At 49.5% G+C, this 20,536-nt stretch overlaps 8 protein-coding genes across 8 annotated transcripts; 3 read left to right on the forward strand and 5 right to left on the reverse strand.

Annotated features, from left to right (window-relative positions):
• Positions 1–964: 964 nt before the first annotated feature.
• On the forward strand, positions 965–3,132 carry DACRYDRAFT_84289 (pre-mRNA splicing factor; the record flags this gene model as incomplete). The annotated part of the gene is made up of 7 exons (XM_040776672.1): positions 965–1,126; positions 1,177–1,956; positions 1,994–2,257; positions 2,305–2,515; positions 2,571–2,839; positions 2,887–2,931; positions 2,982–3,132. 7 exons carry the CDS (start codon positions 965–967, stop codon positions 2,985–2,987), a joined length of 1,737 nt encoding a protein of 578 aa, XP_040624838.1. The 3' UTR covers positions 2,988–3,132.
• A 1,243-nt stretch (positions 3,133–4,375) lies between these two features.
• On the forward strand, positions 4,376–5,131 carry DACRYDRAFT_24857 (uncharacterized protein). The gene is made up of 2 exons (XM_040773886.1): positions 4,376–4,767; positions 4,824–5,131. The coding sequence occupies exon 1, from the start codon at positions 4,466–4,468 to the stop codon at positions 4,754–4,756; it is 291 nt and encodes a 96-aa protein (XP_040624839.1). The 5' UTR covers positions 4,376–4,465; the 3' UTR covers positions 4,757–4,767; positions 4,824–5,131.
• A 155-nt stretch (positions 5,132–5,286) lies between these two features.
• On the forward strand, positions 5,287–6,443 carry DACRYDRAFT_71620 (uncharacterized protein; the record flags this gene model as incomplete). The annotated part of the gene is made up of 7 exons (XM_040775949.1): positions 5,287–5,353; positions 5,403–5,487; positions 5,536–5,591; positions 5,650–5,717; positions 5,768–5,977; positions 6,027–6,131; positions 6,185–6,443. 7 exons carry the CDS (start codon positions 5,287–5,289, stop codon positions 6,275–6,277), a joined length of 684 nt encoding a protein of 227 aa, XP_040624840.1. The 3' UTR covers positions 6,278–6,443.
• A 1,362-nt stretch (positions 6,444–7,805) lies between these two features.
• DACRYDRAFT_58555 (ribosome assembly protein) lies at positions 7,806–9,776 on the reverse strand (the record flags this gene model as incomplete). The annotated part of the gene is made up of 9 exons (XM_040775502.1): positions 7,806–7,931; positions 7,982–8,084; positions 8,135–8,408; positions 8,458–8,584; positions 8,643–8,841; positions 8,895–8,992; positions 9,042–9,244; positions 9,302–9,515; positions 9,564–9,776. The coding sequence occupies 9 exons, from the start codon at positions 9,774–9,776 to the stop codon at positions 7,806–7,808; spliced, it is 1,557 nt and encodes a 518-aa protein (XP_040624841.1).
• A 310-nt stretch (positions 9,777–10,086) lies between these two features.
• Positions 10,087–11,214, reverse strand: DACRYDRAFT_119130 (uncharacterized protein; the record flags this gene model as incomplete). Its single annotated transcript, XM_040770728.1, has 4 exons — positions 10,087–10,699; positions 10,750–10,872; positions 10,928–11,050; positions 11,100–11,214. Coding segments are annotated over 4 exons (973 nt in total), but the record flags the coding sequence as incomplete, so codon positions are not given.
• Positions 11,215–11,437: 223 nt separating this feature from the next.
• On the reverse strand, positions 11,438–12,687 carry DACRYDRAFT_84298 (P-loop containing nucleoside triphosphate hydrolase protein; the record flags this gene model as incomplete). The annotated part of the gene is made up of 6 exons (XM_040776673.1): positions 12,324–12,687; positions 12,199–12,269; positions 12,019–12,150; positions 11,838–11,969; positions 11,702–11,783; positions 11,438–11,652 (listed from the first exon to the last, which is right to left on the reverse strand). The coding sequence occupies exons 1-6, from the start codon at positions 12,445–12,447 to the stop codon at positions 11,438–11,440; spliced, it is 756 nt and encodes a 251-aa protein (XP_040624843.1). The 5' UTR covers positions 12,448–12,687.
• Positions 12,688–13,272: 585 nt separating this feature from the next.
• Positions 13,273–14,458, reverse strand: DACRYDRAFT_24860 (uncharacterized protein). The gene is made up of 8 exons (XM_040773887.1): positions 14,315–14,458; positions 14,221–14,258; positions 14,147–14,167; positions 13,885–14,096; positions 13,826–13,838; positions 13,621–13,775; positions 13,500–13,568; positions 13,273–13,450 (listed from the first exon to the last, which is right to left on the reverse strand). Exons 1-8 carry the CDS (start codon positions 14,376–14,378, stop codon positions 13,414–13,416), a joined length of 609 nt encoding a protein of 202 aa, XP_040624844.1. The 5' UTR covers positions 14,379–14,458; the 3' UTR covers positions 13,273–13,413.
• A 214-nt stretch (positions 14,459–14,672) lies between these two features.
• Positions 14,673–18,400, reverse strand: DACRYDRAFT_84303 (OPT-domain-containing protein). The gene is made up of 12 exons (XM_040776674.1): positions 17,573–18,400; positions 17,308–17,523; positions 17,136–17,256; positions 16,743–17,085; positions 16,450–16,691; positions 15,924–16,397; positions 15,700–15,874; positions 15,496–15,646; positions 15,204–15,439; positions 15,076–15,150; positions 14,925–15,023; positions 14,673–14,871 (listed from the first exon to the last, which is right to left on the reverse strand). Exons 1-12 carry the CDS (start codon positions 18,166–18,168, stop codon positions 14,810–14,812), a joined length of 2,790 nt encoding a protein of 929 aa, XP_040624845.1. The 5' UTR covers positions 18,169–18,400; the 3' UTR covers positions 14,673–14,809.
• Between the last annotated feature and the right edge of the window lie 2,136 nt (positions 18,401–20,536).

The raw sequence follows: 20,536 nt of genomic DNA on the forward strand, positions 1-20,536 counted from the left end.
AAAACATTCTGCTCGTCACGTTGAGCATAGAGAGGGTGTTCATGTTGCCCCGGGAAAGTGAGATAATTGTCCTTAATATGTTCAGCCACCTGCGAAAAGGAAAGCGGCAAACATACTCCGTCCTGATAACGATGTCTATCTGCATCTCTGGGTTTCCGCCCATCATCCACATCGTTTCCCATGTTCTCATCCTCATCATCCACTATTGTGATGGCGGTATGGACGCTAGCTTCAAATATTTGGACCATTGGAGCATCTTGCGCCTGTTGGTGCAGAGGAACCCGGTTATCTTTAGCATCCAATAAGGACTTTGTTCTCGGCTCCCCGTCTCCAAAGAGGGGGTCGTCATCGAAATCGGCGCTTTGTATGGATGCCTCGTGTTGTTCATTAGACGCTGGTTCTTCAAGCTTGTCCGAGGACGACGACGTCTGTTCAGAAGGGGATCCGTGCATCTTATGACTGATCAATTCAGACAACGCTGTACTCTTGAGGATACTCACAGCCAAAACCGATTGTGCTGCAATATACTGAGGTGTTTTGAGATACGGATGCAGGAAGAAAGATGAGGAAGAGCCGTCATGAGACCTGCTTTTGAATGCCTCGGTAGCCTTGTACCTGCGATGCATTTCTTCTCTCTTGTATTTCTTGCGAATGGCCAAAAGACGAGTTTGCAGCTCACCCGCCGTCTCCTTAGCACTCTCCGCCACCTTAAACAGTGGTTCCTCCAGACGGCTAGTCGGCATTGTTACTCCAAGAAATCTCTGGGCCCGTCTGAGTGCTGTATATGAGCCGACTACCTCACCGGGTGGACCGATGATATTATGGCGGGCCATGGTCGACTTGTTCAAGAGAAGGTTAACCTGGCATCCAGGCAGCTTGCATCGCTTGGGTGGCTGTGTATTACCTAATCATCTCCAAGTCATTTACCCCTGGCACGCGTGTTATTCACCAAATACCTCTCATCATGACTGGTCTCGTCCAGGAGTATGCTTCGGATTCCGACGACAGCAGAGTGCCCACCCCCACTGTCGATGATGCCTTTGGATTATTTGAACTTCCGGCTGCAAAGCGGCAGAGAACAGACAATAGTCTGAACAACGCGGTGGGTGCAAGCATCGCTCCGGATGTATGTTCATCATTCACATATCTTAACTCTGTCTTACCGGCACTTTTCAGGATGCTCTAAACCAAGCATCCCTTGTCACAAGACCAACAGATACACAGATCATGGTCAACATCAAAATCGACGACATGCTTAGACCAGCTCAGGGCCCGGAAAATCCCTTTGCTGACCGCAGGTTCCAGAACCAAAATGCTCTAGCAGGAGTGGTGGAGGAGCAAGCTATGACTGAGCGTGACTTCCGAGCACAACATCTCTCGTACTCAATTTTGGGTTATGCCGCGAATCCATCCTTCGCCGCTGATGTGCCAGTTTTGGGATCTTTGGCTGCGGCAAAGAACAATAATTTTCAAACGCTGGACATGATGCGCGCCACCAGTGGCGAGCGTAAACAGTGGAAGCGCAAACGGAATGACCGAGGTGACCTGGAGATTGTGGATGGGGAGGGTGCGTACGCTGGGCCGTGGGCGAAATGGGCAGGCGATGAACAGCCTGAGATGATTGTTCCTGAGCAGGATGAAGAGCCAGAGGAAGAGAATCCCGAATTTGAGGCGCGGAAAATTAAGGCTAGACGGCAAGCCTTTGGCCAGGAGAAGTCGATCTTTCATGGCAAGTCCGTTGCAGATTATCAAGGCCGGACTTACATGCACCCCCCTGTCGATATCGCACCTAATCTTGCGCGCGAAGAAGGGAGTCAAGAGTGCTTCTTACCTAAAGAGTGCATCCATACGTGGACGGGTCACACTGGGGCCGTATCTGTCGTACGATTGCTTCCCAAGACCGGGCATCTGCTTCTCAGTGGTAGCATGGACACGAGGATCAAGGCAAGATTATTGGTATCTGATTCCAGAAGCAGTGCTAACTGTTTGACAGCTTTGGGATGTTTATCACGAGGGAAACTGTTTGCGCACATTTATGGGGCATCACAAGGCCATCAAGGATCTCACATTCTCGAACGACGGTCGCCGGTTCCTCAGTGCGTCACATGATCGTCTGATCAAGCTCTGGGATACCGAAACTGGCCAATGTCTCAAGGCCTTCTCAAATGGGAAGACACCGCATGTTGTTAAGTTTCACCCTGACGAGGACAAGCAGCATATTTTCCTTGCCGGTATGCATGACAAGAAAATTGTGCAGGTGCGTTGTTTATCGGCCCTGTCAGATATCGACTTGATTGTGTTCAGTGGGATATAAATACATCAGAAATTGTGCAGGAGTATGACCAGCATCTCGGTGCCGTCAATACCATCACGTTCGTGGATGAAAACCGGAGATTCGTCACCACGTCAGACGATAAGACGATCCGCGCGTGGGACTTCGATATCCCGGTTGTCATTAAGTATATCGCCGAACCTCATATGCATAGCATGCCGGCAGTCACACTCCATCCTACCGGTGAGCCTGGCCGTAGTTTTCCGTGGCCGTCTGCTGAGTTGCGAGCAACTACTAGGCAAGTGGTTTGCTGCGCAATCGTTGGATAACCAGATTCTCGTGTATTCGGCCGATACCTTCCGCCAGAATCGCAAGAAGCGTTTTGCTGGCCACTCAACAGCGGGTTATGCGTGTGCTGTTGGATTCTCTCCTGATGGGCGATGGATCAGCTCAGGGGATGCCGATGGGAGCATAGTATTCTGGGATTGGAAGACAGGGCGGCTTATGAAGCGGTTGCGTGCCCACAGCAAGGTTGTAATATGTCACGAGTGGCTTCCACACGAGACTGTAAGTGTTGCGCGCTTGTCGCTTCACCTTTGCTAATTTCCTTGTAGTCCAAAGTTGTGACAGGGTCTTGGGATGGACTTATCAAGCTATGGGTGAGTTCAAGCCGACTCCAACCGAGATTCCAGCTGAGGGTTCGGCGCAGGACTAATGTATCTCTGACAGCACTTCACCCCTTCCGGTCTTCTGTATTCGAAGTATTCCATCTACTTCGATTGCTTTCGTCAGTCAGGTACAATGTTGGTGGTACCAAGTAGAGCCGTACGTGAAGGGATTGTTTCCCCGATACAAGAAACGAGATGACAAAGTCGTCATATCTCCGAATGCGGTTTGATCCTCCAGTGTTCCCCGATGATAATGAAGCGCAGAACGGGCTTGTGTAATCCATACCTTTAACCTCGAACCTGCTATGCCTATGTACCCCAATACGCGTGTCGGGACTCAGTGTCCGCATGATGAACATTCGTACTTTGGCCACCTTCGCATGAACAACGAAAGAGGAGTTGGCCCCTCAGCTGACTCCAATTGGAGGGATGCGACCGCGAGCCCTGTGCCTTGTGATGTACTTAACGTTGCGCAGAGATCCTAGACCACATGTTATGGAAATGGTTGCTTTTGGCGTCATCCTGGACATGGGATCACTCCTCTGATCAGCTCTGTATTCTTTTTTAAAAAATTGTCCATAGAGCATCCCGTGCCGCTGTTCTTGTGCACGGCCGGTGTTTCTCCCAATTTTTAGCACAGGATTAGCACCGCGGATATATCTCGCTGCAGAAGAAGGGTGCTTATATACAGATCAAAGCATGGCAGGGAGGTACTGCGAGCTTTATACTGAAAGGTGGAGGGAAGGGACTCTTCCGAGGACACAAGCCGAGGAGGTTGAGGAGAGCGGCAGTACTGCCGGTTGTACGCTAGTACCTAGTAAATGAAAAGCTGTGCTTGCATCAGAAGATCATGGATGTGTCTAATACGCAGCTTTCGGGCCGGACATATGTAGGATCCCCGGTAAGCGTTCCAACTCGAGGAAGCGGGATACCGGCTTCCAATATATCGGCTCAGCGGTTGAAACATGCATAGAGACAAATATACACTGCAGCTTTCTGCCAGGCTCCAACGGACGCAGCCCTCGTTAGCGTCACCCAGTAACTGATGATCATGGTGGCTCTTTGATCGGCATCGCTAGCTCACTTGAGAAACTTGTGACTACGTCGGTCTTCTGAACTGATTTCATCCAAAGGTAGGATGTGCCTTACCATCACCTCTTCTGCAACACGTTGACGTAGATGCCAACGTTTATCAGCGAACATATGGTTGCACCAGCATATGTAATGAAAATCACAAGAGGAATCACTTTTTGAGATAGTGGCCATTTCTGAGGGAAGGATCACTGTCGGCATGTGAAGAGAAGAGGACATACGGGCACAGAAAGCGGAACATGTGCAAGCGCTCCAGCAAGCCGCTTGAGGCACATGGAGGCTTCCGACTGGTTTCCATATACATTGTGCAACGTAGCAAGCTCTCAACCACGCCCCCCTATAAGACGTGGGCCTTCTTCTGTGAGTGGGCGGCGCACTCTTCGCCAGCTCATATCCCTCGTCGTTGCCCACTCCAACATCCTCCTCGTCCACAATGAAAGGGACGCTCGTCACCGTATTCATCGCATCATTACTCGCCACCACTTTGGCAACGCCCCTCCCTGTGGAGCCGGCTGCCAACATGGCGGCTCGAGAAGGACCGAACACCGATAGTATGTTCCAGCCTGCCTGGATCTCGAACTCCAAGCGAAGCGACCCCGGACGTGACAGTCTCTATGAACCAAGTTGGTCCTCGGGTGCCAAGAAGCGCGAGGCTGCTCAAGGTGACGAGTTATATACCCCAACTTGGCAGTCCGGTGCCAAGCGCAACGAAGTGCAGCACTGAGCTCAGGTCTAGTAAGTCCAAATTTCCGACTGTCATAACAGCAGGGTTTGACCTTTGTGTGGCCCAGAAGCCGTAGATAACCCTAAGAGCGATCTTGGCGCTGAGTGACGAAGATGAATGAGACAGAATGTGTCGTTTTTGTCGTATGAAAAATCGGCCTGTGGTTGAAGGCGCTTACGCTCGGGTTATCTGACTCGTGTTTATTTTACTTTGAAGCATGTATCAGCGTGATGTTGAATCCTTCTTTTCTTCTTCTTTTTTTGACTTGTTTCAATGATTCCGCCTGATTTTCTCTTGTCATGGTCGAGACTGATATCATCTTGTCATCAACAGAATATATATATAGATATAATCGACGGTGAGTTTTCGATCGGGGTCCAACTTTGAACCCTCCCAGTGTAGAGCTTCTTATTGCCTTGCCAGCGCCCAGGCGGTTTTGTGCACGTGAGAGCATTATACACGGGACAAGCACGCAGCGTTGATGGGACCTTGGGCACTCCCGTTCGTTCTCTCGGCATTCCCTCGACAACATGTTACCAACCCCAGACCTTTCCCACTTGACTCAAGATGATTTCACAGTCGTTTATGAACCTGCCGGTACAGCCAGACATTGCGTGACATGAATAATAATAAAAAGTAGAACCAGAAGACACCTTCATTCTCCTGGATGCGCTAGAGCAAGATGCCGATCTCCTTCAAAAGACTGATCCAGCTATCAGCTTGGAAATTGGGTTAGTTGATTTTCACGAAAGGATCATATTGAATGCCAATGCATATAGGTCTGGAAGCGGTTGCGTTAGCGCCTTTATTGGTCAGATTCTTGGGAAGCGCAGTGGTACGAAAGAAGTCACCCGACAGTCTGGACTTGTGTTGACGGTTGAGATGGTGGGAAGCGTATTTCTGCACTGACATTAATGCTGATGCAGGACGATGTACTATGGCAACGGGAGAACAGAACAAGGTATGACAGCGCTAGGAATCCTGTTGGCTGCCCATGAAGCTGATCCTCAGGTTCTCCTGAATGTCGTTCTCACGTCGCTAGTGGGAGGCCTTTTGCCACGTCTCCTTGGCAACGTGGATCTGCTTATATTCAACCCACCTTATGTGCCAACGGATGACGAAGAAGCTTCACAGGCGCAGATGGGTCGATCCATCTCAGGAGCATGGGCGGGCGGTGCCCATGGAATGAATACAACGCAAGAAGTACTTCGAATAATCCCTGTGAGCGATCATGTTCTACTGTAAACCGAGAAGTTCATGGAAAGCGAAGACTTTACTGTCCCAAAACGGGTTATTTTATCTAGTTGCTGTCCGCGAAAATAACCCTGTCGCAATTGCTCATCAAGCCAAGACCGAGTTAGGATTAACATGCGACGTATGTCATTCCAAGCGTAGATACCGTGGAATGGTTGACGCAACGTTAAGTAGATCATCTTAGAAAGGAGAGCGGGAATAGAACGACTGTTCGTCCTCCGCTTCTCCCGCAAGAACAGAAACAACAGCAACATATTCAATCAATAGCATCATTCTGATTGTTGTGCCATACATGGATGTGACGGTCAATCGGGGTAGCCGTGCTACTTCAAAACACGATCAAGATATTCCTCCCAGGTGGAAGGCTCTCTGCCCAATAGCCACCTCAATATTCGGGCTGCCGGTCAATCCCCATGTGTCGTAATAATACAGCATACCTGGCAGAAAGATTCAGATGTAACGCTGAATTTACTGGCTGCTACCTACGTTTGAATGCTTCTTGGGTGTACGGATGGGAGGAGAAATGGGTAGCGGCCTGCTCCATGGCAATGCGCTCCACTATGACCGGCTTTCCTGACTTTCGTCCGATGATCTCTGCGACCTCGTTGTAGCTGCCAACGCAGCCAAGCAATTCGTAACGCGCCATATTGTGGACTTTTGGGTTTTGGACAACTTTGAGAACGACTTGTGCAAAGTCATTTAGATCAATGAAGCCCTGTATGGTAGCCGGAGAGTAGGAAAGACCAAGCGCTCCGCTGGAAAGTACCGGTTCAAGTGTCACATTCTGCATGAAATGAGTAGGCTGCAGTATCGTCCATGGAATACCAGATTCGATGAGATACTCCTCGATCCTTGAATTAAATGAGATGGTGGTCTACATATCTTCGGAATTATATATCATACTCTAATTTGACCTGGCCGTGGTCAATAAAAGAGTTTTAGAGAAAAGACTTTGAAGCAAATGCTATCGCACCTTGTGATGCACCATCTTCTGTCTGAGTGGATGGAGGACACTGCTTAAAATAAAATGCCCAACATTGTGGCATCTTGCTGCATCGATCACCACGGTACCACACGCCGCTTCTTGAGGATGCATTGGCGGAACTGAGTTCTCATGAGCGCTGGGTATACGTTATGCTGATGTTTCATACCAATGTGGATGACTGTATTCACGCCATTCATGGCTTCATCCACGGTGTGTCGCTTCAGAAAGTCCCCAATGACAAAATTGCCGGGGGTCAGCTTGGGAAAGGCAGTAAGGAGCTCATTAGCGGAGCCCTGTGAGTGCAAAAAAAGTCGCAGCCTGAATCCTTGTTCCATCAGAACTGGAATGATGTGTCTCGACTGCTTCCCTAGACCATATCACAGTTGAGATCTGCATTATGACAGACGCCAGTGGGACTGTACCATTCGCAGAGGTAAGGAGGATCAATGGAGCAGGGGAGTCCATGTTGTGAACCTAATGACAAGATGATGCCTGGCAATATGCGTGGACTGGAGTGATGGTTGGATTGCAAGAGGAAACGAGGCATGGGACCTCACCACCAAGCGGACACTACATGCAAGCCTTTGCTGTGTGAAGTCGTCCCGAGGGGGAAGCACAAGGACAGGGTTTCGTCATATCATCTCTTCCACACATTTGTTATAGGGTCAAGCTGATGACACATCAACCGGCACAATCATGTGCCGGCCGATACGATGCCAGGGATTGGTGGTATTCAACCTACCATGCACATTTTCTAGTTCTTCCATCTACCGTGATGTCAAGCACGTCGCCTTCCAAGATTGGAGCGACTCACATCTTCACCAGCCCATCCTTGCCACCGCTGACAATCTTGTCTCTGACAAAATCCACGCAGTAAACCTCGTCGTCATGCCCTGGCAAATCCGTGTGTAGCTTCAGGGATTTCATCGACCAGATCTAATGAGTACAGTCAATTGTGCTCTCGCGTCACTAACCACGGCACTCACTTTAAGCGTCGAGTCCTTGGATGCGGTGACTAGAAGACGAGAGTCCGCCGACCAAGATAGTCGATACACAGCTGCAACGTGCCCCCTCAGCGTTGTAACAAATCTGCGTAACAATGACATGAGAGAGGATTCTTCCTACAGTTGGCCACTAACTTTCCCGTTCTACCGTCCCATATTTTCACAGCGGCATCCCAACCGGCGCTGGCCGCCCATCGGCCATCAGGACTGAATGCGACGTGCGACACCTGTCGTTGATGCCCGGTCAGTCGCGCAAGAGGTTTGGGTCTCTTCCCATGAGTTACATCTCCGGCCATACTGGACGATGGTAGCGAGTACAAGAACAATGTATGATCGTCGGATCCGGTAATAAGCATTTCAGAGGAATTGGATGTTACTGCCTCGTAACGTTTGTACGCCCTTTCCTTAGCTAGTTCATCGTATTAGGAATTGCTGAAGTACGAGTGATCGAAGCAAACCTTCTGCGTCCGACTTCGGGACACGATTCGTGTGATCGAAGGGCCCCGTACGAGTAGCAAAATCAGTGTTGAGTGTGAGTGTGGTGACCCAGTGCGCATGATCTGTGAGCGACCAAAGGCATTGACCCTTAACAACAAAATGGTTCTGTGAGCAAGACGTAAGAGAACTTATGACTGGGACTCACTCGGTCTGCATCCCAAACTCTCACGGTTCGGTCGTTGCTCGCGGTATATAGCCTTCCGTTTCCAACACCACCCCATCGAACGACATTGACACTAGCGGTGTGCCCGCCCAAAGTATATTCAAGTGTTCGTAATCGTGTTGACCAGACGCGCACAGTTCCATCTTTGGAAGAGGACGCCAATCGAGGGTTTGTCGGGTTTCTGCGAGTCTTAATGGGAAACACCGAACAACAACATGGAAATCAAATACGTACATGTGAACCGGCTCCCATGCCAAGCTGGTCACCCACTTGGTGTGACCAGTCATGGCATTTCCGATACACTTTCCCGTTTTGGGATCCCATAATCGGACCTGTTACAAGGTCAGATATTGTGGATCGAATTCATGAATACTCGCGTACAGCATTATCATGACCTCCAGTGGCTAGGAGTCGTTGCCTCGGTTCCCATTCCACACACAGCACCCAACCGCGATGGCCTTCTAAGGTGTGACTCGGCGTCTCCGTCATCAAATCCCAAAGGCGGGCGGTGTTATCCCCGGACCCGGTAGCTAGCATCTCGCCTGTGGGCGAGAAAGCTGCACATAGAATGGCAGCTTTGTGTCCTATAGCATCATCCAGTTAGATGGCAAATATTCGCAGGCGAGAGTGAAAGAACATACCAGACAGAGTGGATGAGCACCGAGTGGCTGGTCTCACTCTAAAAACCGCCTGAGGGGAGCACCTAATCTTGATCACATCTTCAGGGGTAAGAGGTGTGCCTGGCAGTGATAGAATATCAACCAGGATGGAGGTTGAGACGATCACCCGTGTGGGTGATCCAGCCTTTGTTTCGGGCAGTGCCACATGCAAGTCAAACGGTGTTGGCTCATCTTCCTTCATAAGCCTATGAGTATGAGGTGACACTTCTTTGGTACTACGTACAGAATTAGATAACTGATTCACTAAAGATTCCAGGTGTGCTCGAGGAACATCGGCTGGCAGCGAAACCGGGGGTGCAAGGGAGTTGCAACCATCGTCGGACAAAAACTGAACAACAACGTTCGGTATAGACACAGACTGACTGCCTCCTTCGATGGCTGATGGGATGGCATGCGACTGCTTCTGTCGCTTCGGAGGTGGCAGCAGTGTAGACATTGGTGACTGTAAAGACCGAGAGAAAAAATAATATTTGGATTTACCAAAATTGTTCAGGGTCCAAAGATGAAGGCAGTGCAGGCAACATGTGAATGTAATGCATATGACAACGTTATGCTCTGAGCGTTCTCCTCATCTTAGAGGGACTCGCATGAATCCCAATATTCCTCTCTCGGGCCATTTCCTGCATCTTTTCTTCTGTAACAACATTTGTTCTTCCCATCATTCTCCTAGAGATGTAAGCGATATCATCTTACATACAGGCATGCTCTATTTTACCTCTTTTTTTTCTTCAATCCATCGCCGACATCGGCTTCATCAAGAGCAACTCCCATTACAGAGATAATGGCACCGCGTGGCCCGTTGTGAGGGATGACTAACCCCTCTCCTGTCTTCTCCGCCTTCATCATTGCGGTCCCATTGGAGCTTTCCGTAATTGCTGTGGTTGTGATTAGCTGCTTCGATGTGTTTTGAGGTTGTTTGTTTGGCGCTTCAAATTGCAGAATGCTGTTCCACGAAGCGTCATCTTCAGACCGTACACACAGGATTGGGGTCTTCCGGGCACATGAGGGCCTAGTACCTGCGGTTACCGCTCGTTCACTGTTCTCCTTTCCAATAGAACCACGGACTGCGATCCCTGCGGAAGCGCTGCTTCTTCCTCGTCTTTGTGCGGAAGATGTACGCCTAGCCCTTGAGCGGGTAGGACGAGAACGGGACATGGAGCTTTCTGAGGAATTCGCTCCGTCATCGCTAGGCACCCATTCGTCAGACTGCGCCTGAAAGCAAGCATCTCCAGATTCTTCTTGCTCCGACAACTTTGAGTCTGACAATGTGTTCTCCTCGTTACTGTCATGATCGTTTATTCCACAGTCGATGTAATGGTCGTCATCCAAAAATATGTTTGACTCTTGACCGAAACTTATCTAAACCAAGAATCCAGATCATGTCGTCAAAACGATCAAAGCCGACTTACGAGCTGATCTTCTACTTCGCCAACACTGTCGTCCTGATCCTGGGACATTCTCTTGGTCGAGATCATCATGGCACGGTTGACCAGATCGATTTTGCTATCGATCTTTGCTTCATTTTGTTCGGCCTACATGAGCAATAACCCTTCAGCAAGAAAGCCACACAAAACATGCCAGACTGACGTCGAATATCACTCGCTCGCTAAACATGCGCTCCATGGCACGCATCCGACCTTCCATTTCCCGGGTGACCTCTTCCCGTGTCTCACTTTCAATGACCGCGCATCGCATTTCAGCTTGATATAACTGAGGGAGTCCATCAGTATCCGTTACCTGTCAGAGATGGAGCACGTGCCTTCTGGCGCATGTCCTCGAGTTGCTCAAAGAGGTGGGTGACCAGAGGGTCTTCCGGCTCTGCCTCATCGCTCTCATCTTCCGAAAGTTCGGTTTCGTCGACGTCCTCGGGCATCATCTTCGGTACGTCGCTGCTCTGAGCCAACCGTGCCAAGCCACTTGAGTTAGTCTGCCCCGTTTTGACCTGAGTAGCTAGGGCAGAGAACCGCATGACGTTGACAATTTCATCGAAGCCGCCGTCGTACGGGTTAACATTCACAACCATGACCTGTTGCGTTTCAGCATCCATTCGCTCGCTCCCCACCCCCCACTCCGCCCCAACCTCAACCCCAGAAGATATCAAATACTCACTGCTTTGCCCTCCCCAACAAAAAAGTCTTGGAACAATTCTGTCAGCTTACTATGTCGGAAAGGAACGACACCAAGTTTCACAGGCCCTCCACCATGAGAACCCGCCAACGCAAGCTTCCGCTGATTGCTTCTCAGGACTTCCATGCACTGGCCTAGGACCATGAGAGACTTATTAATGGAGCCAGATTCTTTCAGACGATCTCCTGTATCAGCTGAAGTAAGTGTATGTTGTAGCTGCAGAGAAGGTCGTACCTGTTGCTAACGTTGCCTTTGATCTCTCCGAGCCAGCTAGGTCAACAATGCTAAGTCGTGAATTGAAAATTGAGTCAGGATCCTGCATTGGTGGTCAGATTTACATCCAGTGGGTGTCAGATGTCTGTCTCCTTACAGCGGGTCGTCCTTTGTGAACTCGAACAACTCTGACGCTGAATATGGCATGACTTCTGCTGCTGCGGTGGTTGATCTTTGTCCCAGATACTTGCCGCGCTGTGAGCCCCGTAGAGAACGCAGTGTGAGCTTCCTGTGACTCATCAGGGATGAACTAACCTCAAACGTGAGAGTGAACATACCGTTACAGTCCGCACTCTGACTTCCCTCAGACCATGAATGTATTTTCCACCTCCACATGGATCAGATTTTAGGGCCAGGGGTTTGCGTTTGATCGTTCCGGAGGTTGTATTGGGATCGAGGAGGTCGAAAACCTGACCTCACTTGTCAGAACACGACGTGAGTGCGAGGGAACATGCGACTTTTTCGTTGTAGACCTCTGCATAGGACACAAATATGGAATATGTGTAGTTTCGATCCACTTTAATGGCACCTAAAAGCATATACCTTAGCAAAGCACGATTTTTGTTGGAGACACTGAAGCGACCATCTGAGGAGCCTTCCGAATCCAACCCACTTCCCAGCGATTCCCGAGCGTCTTGATCTCTAAACACAGACTTCCCGGCCATTTTCAGCGGAATGTCTCCCTGCTGCCCCTTTACGTTAGTCATGACGCTTCGAAGAACCCTCCAGATCAGCCCCTCTTTCCCCTGCCCTCTGCCACCCTGAATGGTCCACGTCTTTCCGGAACCACTGATTCCATAAGCAAAAAGCAGCCCATTCTCCCCTTGAATTAGGTCTTGAACAAGGGGAAGTCCGACTTGGGAAAAGAAAGTTGCTTGCGAGGTTGTAGGTGAGAAAACATGACTGAATGTGTATGAAGTGGCAGGTCGGCTCAGGCGAAGGCTTGGTGTGGGTGGGATTGTGAGGACTGTGGTATCCGACTGGGCTGTCAAATATGGGGAATGGGTTGGTTGATCTGGCGCAGGACGTATTTTCAGATATGCCTACATGAAGTAAGTAAAACGACAGGGTGAAAAGGTGACAAAGAACTCGCTTTGAGACGTTCTCTGTCCTCATTCCTTCGTTGATTGGTCGTGCATTCGATACTGAGCGCTAATGAAGAAGGCCCCCCGCCACAGATCCGGGGTGCTGAGATAACGCCTTCATCTTCACCAACCTGAGGCAATGGGAGAGGGGTAAGATCTTGCATCTTGTGGGATCTCATGGGCACCACCAGGGTCGTCGTTGAGGATGCCTTGTTGCGGCTCGATGCGCGGGTGCTGGGTGTCCTGCGTGGTACAGCCATATATAACAAGCAAGGCAGACAATACAAGTGACCAAATGTCCCGACGAACTATTCCAAGAAAAGTTGTGAAGGATTGTGGGTGTGTGTTGTAAACTGAGCGACGCGTCGTTGAATTGTACGTGGTTTTTTGACGCGTTGAATTCGCGGACACGTGCCCAGACCCCGTGACACAAGACGGGAAATAAAATGATTAACACCCATAATGTAGCTTGAGAGTGTTGGACAATATTGCCGTTCCGTTGACAAGATACCACCACGTAATTGACAATGGTGGAGCGTATAATCTAGAAAACTAACGATACACTACAGCACTTCAGCACATACACAACTAATAGGCAACTTCTTCATTTTGGTTCTTCGAGGCCCTGGGAATTGGTGAGTGAGTGATCGAACATCGCTTCACAGGGAGCGCACCTAGCGTTGAGAAGCGAAAGATATAACGACCAGAACACTCCCAGGGTTGCCTGGAATGGTACTCGATAGCTGCTCGACAGGCTGGGTTAGATGATAAGTGTGAAATAGTCGAGCTGCTTACGGCAGCGGCATGTATCGAAAATTGATCAGTTGGGCGGCTGGCCAAACCTGCCAATTGGCGATCAACGCAGACCAATACATGTCTTTGTACTTTTTCTTAATTTGTTCCAGAGTTTTCCCTTCCATCACGCCCATCGAACCGGTGAAGATCACAAGCTGCGAACCCGTCAGTGATGGCGCTGACTGACCTAACTGGACGGTTCTACTCCGACAGGTGCCCTTAGAGGAGTCAGCACCGGCACCTACCCGCACAATACATACTCACATAATGATCTGGTCGCAGATAACCCTCTTCGCCAGGGATGACATGCTAACCGTTGAAATCTTCCCTCCGACACTGCGCAGAGGAAATGTGTGCTCTAAAAACATGTTCCAACGACCCAATAATGGCCCCATCCCAAATCCGAAGGCAAAAAAGCGCAGCGTTCGGAAAGGGTCATAATGACGAGCTGTCGATGAATTGTCATCTTTTGAAAACTGGGGTAATATCATAGGCAAATGGCGTTCAGTTGTAGGTGACTCCTCACAAGCATTTCCGCATATTGAGCCTTCGACTGAAATTCAATTCGGGCTTCAACACTCAGAGTTGTGAAGGACACACCACTGTATCGGCGAATGCAGTGAGTACTCCGTTGGTTACTGTGCCAGGGGCCGATCAACCGAGTGGGGGGATAAGCCATGCTGGTATACTCAACTCATTAAGGTGCGGCTTGGGTTCCGGTTGAAGGAGTCATTGTACAGTCTGAACGCTGCTGCCATAGTAGAAAGAAGGAAAGGAAAGCGATAAGAAAAGAGGGGGCATGGCCAAGTGCCTGCCCGCAAATGTCTATGGATGATCGAGATTAGTGCCAGTCGGGAGTGAGTCAAATGAAAGACACCAGGGTCATGGCCTACGTCATGGTTTCGCCACATTCTGTGGGTCCTGGATCTGGCGCTCAGCTGCGTAGGTCTTATTCAGAAGAAATATTCTTTTGGAATTACCATGACGTATAAGTACATGTGACATGAGGAATGCAAAAAAGAACACGGCTACGCAGAAAAACCTGGCGCTGAATTACTGTATGTGGATGAGGAAAAACAGGCTATTCCTGAAATGAAAGAGAGTGCGTGTAAAGTGCAGAGACCCTGTAAGATGTTCCGAGCTAAGGAGGAAGAAATATCTCGTCCTCCACCGAAGTATTGTGTACATGTCATGACAACCCTTCCGGAGGGATCTGATACAGCCGTGGAAGCGTCTCTGAAGCGTCCAGAGCTGGAAGGAGGAATTTGAGTTGTTATCGAACATGTGACCAGCCCAGCACTCACTTTCAAACGACACAGTGTTCCCCCACCATTCCAGTACAAGGGTACCGTTTTTTGGGAACTGGAGAATAAAGAATATAAGAATTGTCGATATGATTGTCCCTAGGAAATACGTTAATGAGGTGTCACGCAAGGCCACGAGGAAATTCTCCACCTGAGTCAAGAGCGGAGCTCAGGATATAATTGTACTTGGTCCACCATTGGAAGAATCTTCGTCGGATCACATATTCTGGTCTTGTCTTAGCTGCAAACAATGATGGTCCATGGCACCCAGGGACTTACGAAAAATGAATCCAACAACGAACCACGAGGAATAGTTTATACCAGTGGCAGGTGGAAGGAGGGTAGGCGCGATTAGTAAAACAGGTATATTGACGCTCTTCCAGAAGGAATCCGGATACTTCCGAGCCAGAAGCCAAAAGGGTAACGGCGCTAGAGTGCCGAAGACAAGAGCCGACCACACCATTGGATAATACGGCGATGAAGGCCCGAATTGGCGAATAGGTCCAATCAGGCCCCTTGAAACAATGAATTAGGATAGGAAGTATCAAAAGCAGCAAACGGATAGGCGTACCAGAGCACGGAGGCAGTGAAGAATACAGAATTCCTAGGGCAGGTGAGATTGTGGGCTTGAGTAGGTTGACAGATATCTGGAACGGCGCTGAAGAGCCATGTTTTGACTCCGACTTGGATAAGAGCAGCAAGGAATGTTGCCACTACTTGAGCTAGTCTTTGTGAGCCTGGGTCCTTGTTGCCAATTGGAATCACATGGACATACCTACAAAGGTCGCACGAGGCGGGATTTTAATGTAATGCCCAAGTTTGAGATCTTGGACGAAAGCCAGTGTGTTCTCCAGTGTTTCCAGCGAGTACGCCTTGAAAATCATGTTTGCCACAGGCTTGCCACTCAAGAGCACGCCGGCGATGGACTCTGATACTAAGTTGATGCCGAGCTATGCGAAGTCAGACGAGATTCGAGAGGTGCACGGAAAGAGCACTTACCCCCAAACCAGTGAGCGCGTAGATAAAGCCTGCAGGAATTAGGTACACAATCGGCACAAGAATTGATAACATTAACCCCCAGAACGGCAGTTCTGTTGGCCAGACATATGCGGCGACGATGGCAAGTAACCAAAAGAAGACTGCAAACACTGCATACCACCAGTGCGGAACTTCGGGGTAGCGCTTCATGAGTTTGTAATGGATGTCCTCCTTCTCGACATTAACGCGGCGGATACCATTCCAAACGGTGGCTCCATGATGCAAAATTGTGTGCGAGATTGCGGCAGTGGAAAGAGCGAAGGAAAAAATGTACAGGACCGCGAACGTGCACGGCAGCCACACCGGGGAGTACAGGTTGTATTTCTCCAAATCGAACTGCATCTGGTCATTGACAACCATGGAGACATTATAGACCTGACCGAATTTGTCGTAAGAGAACGGTGACAACATAGGCAGGTAGGGGAAGTTCCATATCTAGTAAATTATTATTATATATATAGAGTCGAAGACGACAAGGAGAACTCACGTTCGAATAATAGAGTGCAGGGGCCAACACCCAAACGGATAACAAGAAGCCGATGCCTGTGTGCAATTCTGCCCACCATGGCATCATTAACGGCGACGCAATGTACGCAATCTGAGTCCAATCGAAAGTAATAACACCCATGCCAAGGCCGCTGACTGTACCGAAGAGTTGATTGACCACGACGTTGTTGGGCCAGATCCAACACACCCATGAGAAATACGACAGGGCATTAAACAAGTAGCCTGTTATACTGTAAGAGCATGATGTCTTGCGTTGAATGAAGCTCGACGTACCTGGCACAAAATACCAGAAAAATGCGGCTGCTCCAGCAATCATGAAAAGTTTATACCGGGAGACGCCCTGCCCCGAGTCTCCCAAATCCTCTTCGGCATGCAAGGTGTTGAGGAGAGTCGATGCAACGAGATTCTGCGGCCATATCATACTGGCAGGCCAGACGAGGAAACGGCGACATAAGCCAGCAAACCCAAATCCGGTCAATTGGGTAGCCAGAACAATAAGAAAGTTGAAGCCGACTCCAAAGTTTGCAGAATAATACATTTCTGATGTGACGATGACGTTCATGGAATAGGGGGGGGCGACCGCAACATTTGCCATGATTAGAATAAGCGCGTGTTCCTGTAGCAAAGTAGGCGAGAACGTTCAGAGAGTACTTTAAAGACTCATACCTTCACGTTGAAGGGACCAGGATTAAGGGTAAACTCCCAACCACCAAGCCATTTGGGAGCCTGGTATGCCCTCATGGGCAACGCGTATGCCATGATCTTGCCAATGGGATACGATAGCAGCCTGACGGCGAAAATGAGTGTGGTGTAGACCTCAGTGAAAGGTTAGACTCACAATATCAGGCTTGGGCTGATGTACGGGCTAGGGTAGCGAAAATTAAAAAACGTGTTAAGCGCAGCCGAGATGATGCACATCCCTAGCCCCATCGTCCACAAGCGGAAAGTTAGGACAGGCATATCGGGATCGTCGATGTTGGATACCGATGCGCGTACTTCCAGGTAAGGAGAGTCTTCGTCCTCCGGTTCTCCATCGTCTCCTATTGTGGACGTCCTACACCACCATCAAGACACGACAGAGGGAGGAGTTGATAGAAACATACTTCAGACTGCCTTCGCCTCCAAACATATCCTCCACCACATAGTCCAGGCTGTCGGCAGTAGCCTCAGTTGCTTTCTTTCCTCCGACAACAGGGCGCCCGTCACCGGACAGCGAGACATGAACCTCATCGGCCCCACCCAATGTGCCGCTCTCCAGGGCGGTAGATGATGTTGTTTCATCGCGCATGGTAGCTAGTCTGGGAGCCATTCGTGCAGTCTTGGGCAAAGATCGCATGCGATAAGCTTCGCCTGCATCGCTACCGAGAGGATAAGACAAGGTGGTGCTAGTACTTGGCGGAGAGTTGCGTTGGCCGGGGGAAGACCGTGCTGCCTGAATAGAATCCTCGGATTGGACAGCAAAGTGGGCCGCGAGCGGTTGGGAGGAAGCCAGCGGTGTGAGCGGGGTAAGGGCACCGTATGTCGTGGTTGAAACTGGTTGTCGTCTATCCACGGACTGAGAGAAGGGGGAGATAGGGAGGGAGGACAGGTGAGGAGCGGGGGCACGCGAGTAAAAGGCATTTTGGTCCGGTGTTGGGCTGGTTGGAGCGCCGGTCTGCGATGTAACGGCTGATGTTTTGCTCGTGGGCGAAGTGGGCATGATTGCAGAAGACACAGGACGCGATCCAGCTTCCGGTACGCCAAATGCAAAGACATCCTCATCATCCTCTTCCTCTTCATCGTACTCATCGTCATCATACTCGTCTATGACGTCCTCCGGCCAATCGGGATGACCATAATGCTGTCGATGATCGTCGAAACCGTCACCCTCCTGAACGTGCGACCCCCACCCGCCTGAAGTGAGGGGTCGGGACAGGGAGGCTGCAGTTGCTGGCCTGCGTGATCCGGTCTGTGGTCTGTGGGGATGTGCGGACATGAGGGGCGAGAGAGTTGACAGTTTGAACGCGATGAATGAAGCAAGGGGGCACGGGCGAGTAATATGAACGAAGCAGGGGGGTGATCCAAGGGGCGGCTTGCGGGTTTTGTTGGAATAGACTGGTGTCAGGGAATGAAGCCGGAGAGACAGAGAGTTGAGAGAGAGAGGGAGGGGGCTAGACGGTGGGAGACATGATTGCAATGGCGAACGAGACAGAGCAGTCACTGAAAGAGAGGGGGGGCACCGATGGGGTTGTCCACCTACCTTCTGTGCCTCTCTTCCTTCTTCCCGCCTGGGTGCACTGCTGGATGGGATCAGTACCGTCCCTCTGCACCCTCCCCACCCACAAGGACGTAAATTGCTCCCGCCATTTCCCTTTAACTTTGCCCCCTTTTGCACACCCAGCACGCCTCCTCCGCTCTCTCATTCGCTTCCGTGTGTTAGGTCCCTTTTCTCCCAACCTTACATACCGTCACGCCGAACCGCAATTGGCCTTTCAGGGGCCACGTTGCCCATCTTACGCCCGCATTCTTGTCCCGGGTGCTCGTCATGAACGCCGGGCAGGGGTTGACAGGCGAAAAGGGCGCGGCGGCAACCAGAGACTGATTCCGGCACCCCTCGGGCATGAGCAGATATAACTCCGAACCGCGTATGATTGGTGGAGACCACTTCCATCATCACGCACCGCAATCTTCTTGTCAGGCACGCATTCTATCCACCCTGCTCCGTCAAAGGGCCGTCCCTGTCCTCTGGCACATTCTCCTTTCGTCCTTGCGCCCTTGACAGCCTCACCGCCGGTTCTCCGCCGACTGTAATGTTGATTTGTCTTTTCTTGAAGACGCCCACTCAGGGAAGCCAAAAACGAAGCACTTCCAACCGTTGGATATCTGACTGCTGAGCACCATCTTGTCTCTCCACTTATCCACTTTCTGCTGTCGTCCCGCTGCTCAACCAGCCACCTGCACATATCCGGCTGGACATCAATGTCAATGTCTGGCTTTTATCAACAAGCCAGCCTCCCCTTGGCACGGGAGCCTTTCTGTTTGACTCGTACACATATTACTACAAATCCATGCCTCACATGTGATGAAAAGAGAACCCTCAATCCGTAATCAACCTCTTTCCTGTTTCAAAACTCCCATTCTCCATTGTTGGGGGGAGGAGTTCTTACGTCCTGTCGTTCCAATTGTCCCCTTCGGCAAGGCCTCTCAGAATCATGTTCTTGTGTTTGGTGGTATAATTCAGTCAGCCACCAGGTCATTAGCCTGATTGTTGCCAGCAATCAATGCATCATAATGAGGCATGGGTCAACCAGCCATCACATTGCTTATATTTTGCATGTTGTGTGTGACTGTGGGGTGCAGGTCACTTACTGTTGCAATGATGCTGTCTCAACCAATTGGCAGGTAAGTTCAGGTCCTGCATGCATTGCCTTGCTAGCTGACTGTTTCACATATTGTCACTGCTCCATGGAGGCCATGCACTCTGGAGGTTGACCAGGAATTTTAGACAAGAATCCCCAGAGAGTAAAAGATTGGGGGCTCCAGCTAGAGAGCTATTTACTGCTGAGATGGGTTATTATTAACCCTCACTCCCTCAATCATAACTGTTTGCAATGGGATTTCTCGGTGTCAGCCAGGTTTAGGATGTCACAAGTCCATTCCACTAATCAAGAAGGGGATTTAATACATTGCTATACATTGACCAGTGAAGGATGCAATGAGGTGGAGGAGGTAGATATTGAGGACATTGGCCTTAGGTACTAATTTGGCATCCAGGTCCACAGTATGGAAACAAACCAATGCAAGCATTGCTCTGCCCACTGTCTAGTCAAACTCAACAAATGGTACCCTGTAACCAGTTCCCATATTAAGAGGTATTATTATTATTATTATTATTATTATTATTATTATTATTATTATTATTATTATTATTATTATTATTATTATTATTATTATTATTATTATTATTATTATTATTATTATTATTATTATTATTATTATTATTATTATTATTATTATTATTATTATTATTATTATTATTATTATTATTATTATTATTATTATTATTATTATTATTATTATTATTATTA

Source organism: Dacryopinax primogenitus (genome assembly GCF_000292625.1).
Source record: "Dacryopinax primogenitus strain DJM-731 SS1 chromosome Unknown DACRYscaffold_21, whole genome shotgun sequence".
Lineage (NCBI taxonomy): Eukaryota > Fungi > Basidiomycota > Dacrymycetes > Dacrymycetales > Dacrymycetaceae > Dacryopinax > Dacryopinax primogenitus.

Coding starts and splice junctions, on each gene's coding strand:
- DACRYDRAFT_24857 (XM_040773886.1), top strand. CDS start 4,466: ATGAAAGGGACGCTCGTCACCGTATTCATCGCATCATTACTCGCCACC.
- DACRYDRAFT_24860 (XM_040773887.1), bottom strand. CDS start 14,378: ATGGCAGCAGCGTTCAGACTGTACAATGACTCCTTCAACCGGAACCCA. Junction 14,168..14,220: donor CTGCATTCGCCGATACAGTG/GTGTGTCCTTCA, acceptor TTTCAGTCGAAG/GCTCAATATGCGGAAATGCT. Junction 13,451..13,499: donor CTTTCGCTTCTCAACGCTAG/GTGCGCTCCCTG, acceptor ACCAATTCCCAG/GGCCTCGAAGAACCAAAATG.
- DACRYDRAFT_84303 (XM_040776674.1), bottom strand. CDS start 18,168: ATGCCCACTTCGCCCACGAGCAAAACATCAGCCGTTACATCGCAGACC. Junction 17,524..17,572: donor GGAGGCGAAGGCAGTCTGAA/GTATGTTTCTAT, acceptor ATGGTGGTGTAG/GACGTCCACAATAGGAGACG. Junction 17,086..17,135: donor CTGGTCCCTTCAACGTGAAG/GTATGAGTCTTT, acceptor ACTTTGCTACAG/GAACACGCGCTTATTCTAAT.